The sequence below is a fragment of the Cibotium barometz genome, chromosome 20 (assembly GCF_041138505.1).
Source record: "Cibotium barometz isolate CiBa-2024 chromosome 20, ASM4113850v1, whole genome shotgun sequence".
Taxonomy (NCBI): Eukaryota; Viridiplantae; Streptophyta; class Polypodiopsida; order Cyatheales; family Cibotiaceae; genus Cibotium; species Cibotium barometz.
In genome coordinates, this window is record NC_141065.1 from 16,498,739 (window position 1) to 16,501,992 (window position 3,254).

The 3,254-nt window shown below is 45.6% G+C and overlaps 1 protein-coding gene across 1 annotated transcript; it reads right to left on the bottom strand.

The window, feature by feature from the left end:
- Positions 1-972: 972 nt before the first annotated feature.
- Positions 973-2,547, bottom strand: LOC147627589 (uncharacterized). Its single transcript, XM_086815096.1, has one exon. The coding sequence runs from the start codon at positions 2,393-2,395 to the stop codon at positions 1,040-1,042; it is 1,356 nt and encodes a 451-aa protein (XP_086671222.1). The 5' UTR covers positions 2,396-2,547; the 3' UTR covers positions 973-1,039.
- Positions 2,548-3,254: the final 707 nt, after the last annotated feature.

The following is a 3,254-nucleotide window of genomic DNA, read 5'->3' on the forward strand; positions in this document are numbered from 1 at the left end:
TATGCACCGGCTATAGCTGCATATTAGCCATGCACGACTATAGCCATGTGCATAGCTATGCATGGAGCTATAGCTGCATATTAGCCGTGCACGACTATAACTATGCACTGCAACTGTGCATTAGCCGTGCATGACACACTGCAACTATGCACACCCTGCACACCTGCCTGGGTCCCCTCTCTCTACTTTCTCTCCTCTTTGTGGCTATGCTCCCCATCTCTTGTAGTAATTGTTCATACCTAAAATCATCAAAATTGACTCTTTCAAATAGAAAAGTGCATTTTTCAAATTAAAGAGTAGTGAATACACAAATCAAAGTGTTTTCTTTAAAAACTGCAACATACGTAGCATATTGAGTCTTTTCTCCCCAGATCTCTCTTATTTATAATTGCACTATTCAAAAAAGCAAGTCGAAATTTATACAACCATGTCTTCTACATGTGGTGGAGAGAGAGAGAGAGAGAGAGAGAGAGAGAGAGAGAGAGAGAGGGGACTATAAAGATCTTAACTTTTTTTTTTTGTTGGAAATATGCAATCATAAATATGTGGATGTGTGTGTGTGTGTGTGAGAGAGAGAGAGAGAGAGAGAGAGAGAGAGAGAGAGGATTCCAATTGTGAGAATTTCTTGAGACTTTCTCCCAACATTCCCAAAATAAAAGATTCTATCCACTTCTCTATATCATCAATAACTTGCTTTAGAAAAATGAATCATCTCTCTCATAAAAAGGAAAAATATAAACAAGCTTTTAATTGTGAAAAAGCGTCGGTGAACACATAGCATAGCAAAGGGAAAGCTTTATGGATAACTATCCTTAATCTGGGTTTCTCTCTCGACAAATTGTCTAATATAGGAGTAACTTACTGACCAAATGAACACAACTACACACGCATTTACCACAAAGGACATGACAACTCATGAAGCTTTTAGCTTAAGAAATGTATGCAGATTGCCAGTGGCCAAGTGGTAACGCTCTCAGCCTGCGAACTTGGATTCGAATCTCTGCACTAGAATAGTATAATAGTAATAATAACTAAATTCTCAAAGAAAAGAACTGCCTGCTGGTTGTGAAGAACCACAATCCTGCAAGGATAAAATGAATGGATTTTGACAATTGGTAGAGATCCCAAAGAGCTTTGCAGTGGCTAGAAACCGGTAGATGCTATCGTGGGCGAGCTCCATGACCCTGGAGAGCATGAAGAGGACCTCATGCAGCTCACCATTCTGGTCCTGCGTGCATGAATAAACAAGGGCAGCACCATAGCCCTTCTCTGCACTGCCTTCAAGCCCAATTATCCAGTAAGGCCCAGAGAAGCCTGGCATTGAAACCACCAGCTTTGCAGGTGAACTGTAATTCTGCACAGCTTGCCCTACAACAGTTGACCACTGATCTGCAGGCTCGGATTGATCCGCCATTATTGAAGAAGAAGCTGCGCCCATGGCGATGAGCTCCAGCTCTGCCTTTGTGAGCTTTGTCATCATCTTCTTTGCTTGCTTGTCGATGGATTGGCCGGCCTGAAGGAGCTTGGCTGCGGCGTCTGCGTAGTTTTCTTCCAGAACGAGGGATTTGGCCACCTCTAGGATTGCGTCTTGGGCGGCACCGATGTCCGAGACGAGTTGGGTGATTTCAGACTGCTGGGACATGGCGAGCCGGATGGATTTGTTCAAGCTTTCGAGGTTGGTTTGCTTCTTGCCAATGGACTGGCTGACTTTACCATTGGTTAACTGAACCATGGTAACGTTGGCAGCAAGGTTAGTCAAGCCGGATTCAATGTTTTGCAGGAAGCTTGAGATATTGACAATGGCTTGGCTTAAGACAGAGGCGTTGTTTGCATGAGTGGGAGAGATCTCCACCACCACCCTTGATATATCATACAGAGCGTCTCGCAGGGGGCTCTCAGAGGCCAGAAACGAGCAAATTTGCCTCGCATTCGTGCACACACCACTGGCCGCTGTCGACAGCCTTGTCACTCCCAATTTCGAGATAGCCCCCAACTTGGGAAAACCTCTATGCACTACCGCTATCTTCGCGCCTTGCTGGGGTGGTTGGCGAGTGGCTGCCAGACTGTAATTCGCTTGGTAGCAGGCCAGCCCCGCCTCGTTTTGTAGCTTCGCCCGAGCTGTGCTTCCGATCTCGTACCATTTTCCAAGGTATTTCTCTATCACAATGCTGTCGTAGGTGGGCGGCACAGGGCACGTCTTCCTTGACGCCGCTGGACTGCAGAAATCTTCAGGCAGTAACTGCTTCTGGAGGCGCTGGAAATCACTCAAGCAGGCGGTTTCTCTTATAAAAAGCGGCGGCAGGAGGAGGAGGAGGAGGAGGAGGAGGAGAAGCCGGCACCGACGTACTTGATAATGACCCCTTGCCAAGGCGTGCAGGGAAGAATGAGTGATCATTATATACTTCGCTTAAAGCCCTGTGCGACAACATAATACACAGAAAAGATGGCCGCGATGCTGCTGGAGCAGAGAAGGGCTCGTAAACAAGAAGCAGTGGAGAGAGTAGAGACTTTTGGTTGATGAAACGTCGCCCAACCAACTGCACTTTGCGACCTTTGCTCTAACGGTTCCTTTGGCTCATCAACCGGCGGGGTTCCAATGTGTAACTTCTCTCTCAAGCTCTATTAAAAGTTGTTTGTGATAAGAGGGCGTTTCCTCACTCCTCATTAAACGTTGTTTGTGAAATGGCGTTTCCTCACCCCTCATTAAACGTTGTTTGTGAAATGGGGTTTCCTCACTCCTCTCTCTAGGGTGGTTTCTATGTAAGAGATGGTTGTGTTGGGGCTCACATCCTCACTCCTCATTAAACGTTGTTTGTGAAATGGGGTTTCCTCACTCCTCTCTCTAGGGTGGTTTCTATGTAAGAGATGGTTGTGTTGGGGCTCACAACCGGCAGGGTTCCACGAGCACCCATCATCAGGATGAGTTGGACGTGTTGTGAGCACGCTTATACGTGCTTACAATTTGTAACTTCTCTCAAGCTCTATTAAAAGTTGTTTGTGAAGATGGGGTTTTCTCACTTCTATTGAAAGTTTGTGAAGAGGGCGTTTCCTCACTCATTAAACGTTTTTTTGAAGATGGGATTTTCTCAATCCTTTCTTTGGGGTGGTTTCCATGTAAGAGATGGTTGTGTGGGGAAGCAACCACTTCCTATCTGTCGAGTTCACAAGAACAATCTTGTGAACTGATTTGTCTTCATCCCATTTAATTCGTAAATTTCTTTCTGCATGGAAACTAACCCTCTTTTTCCTTAATC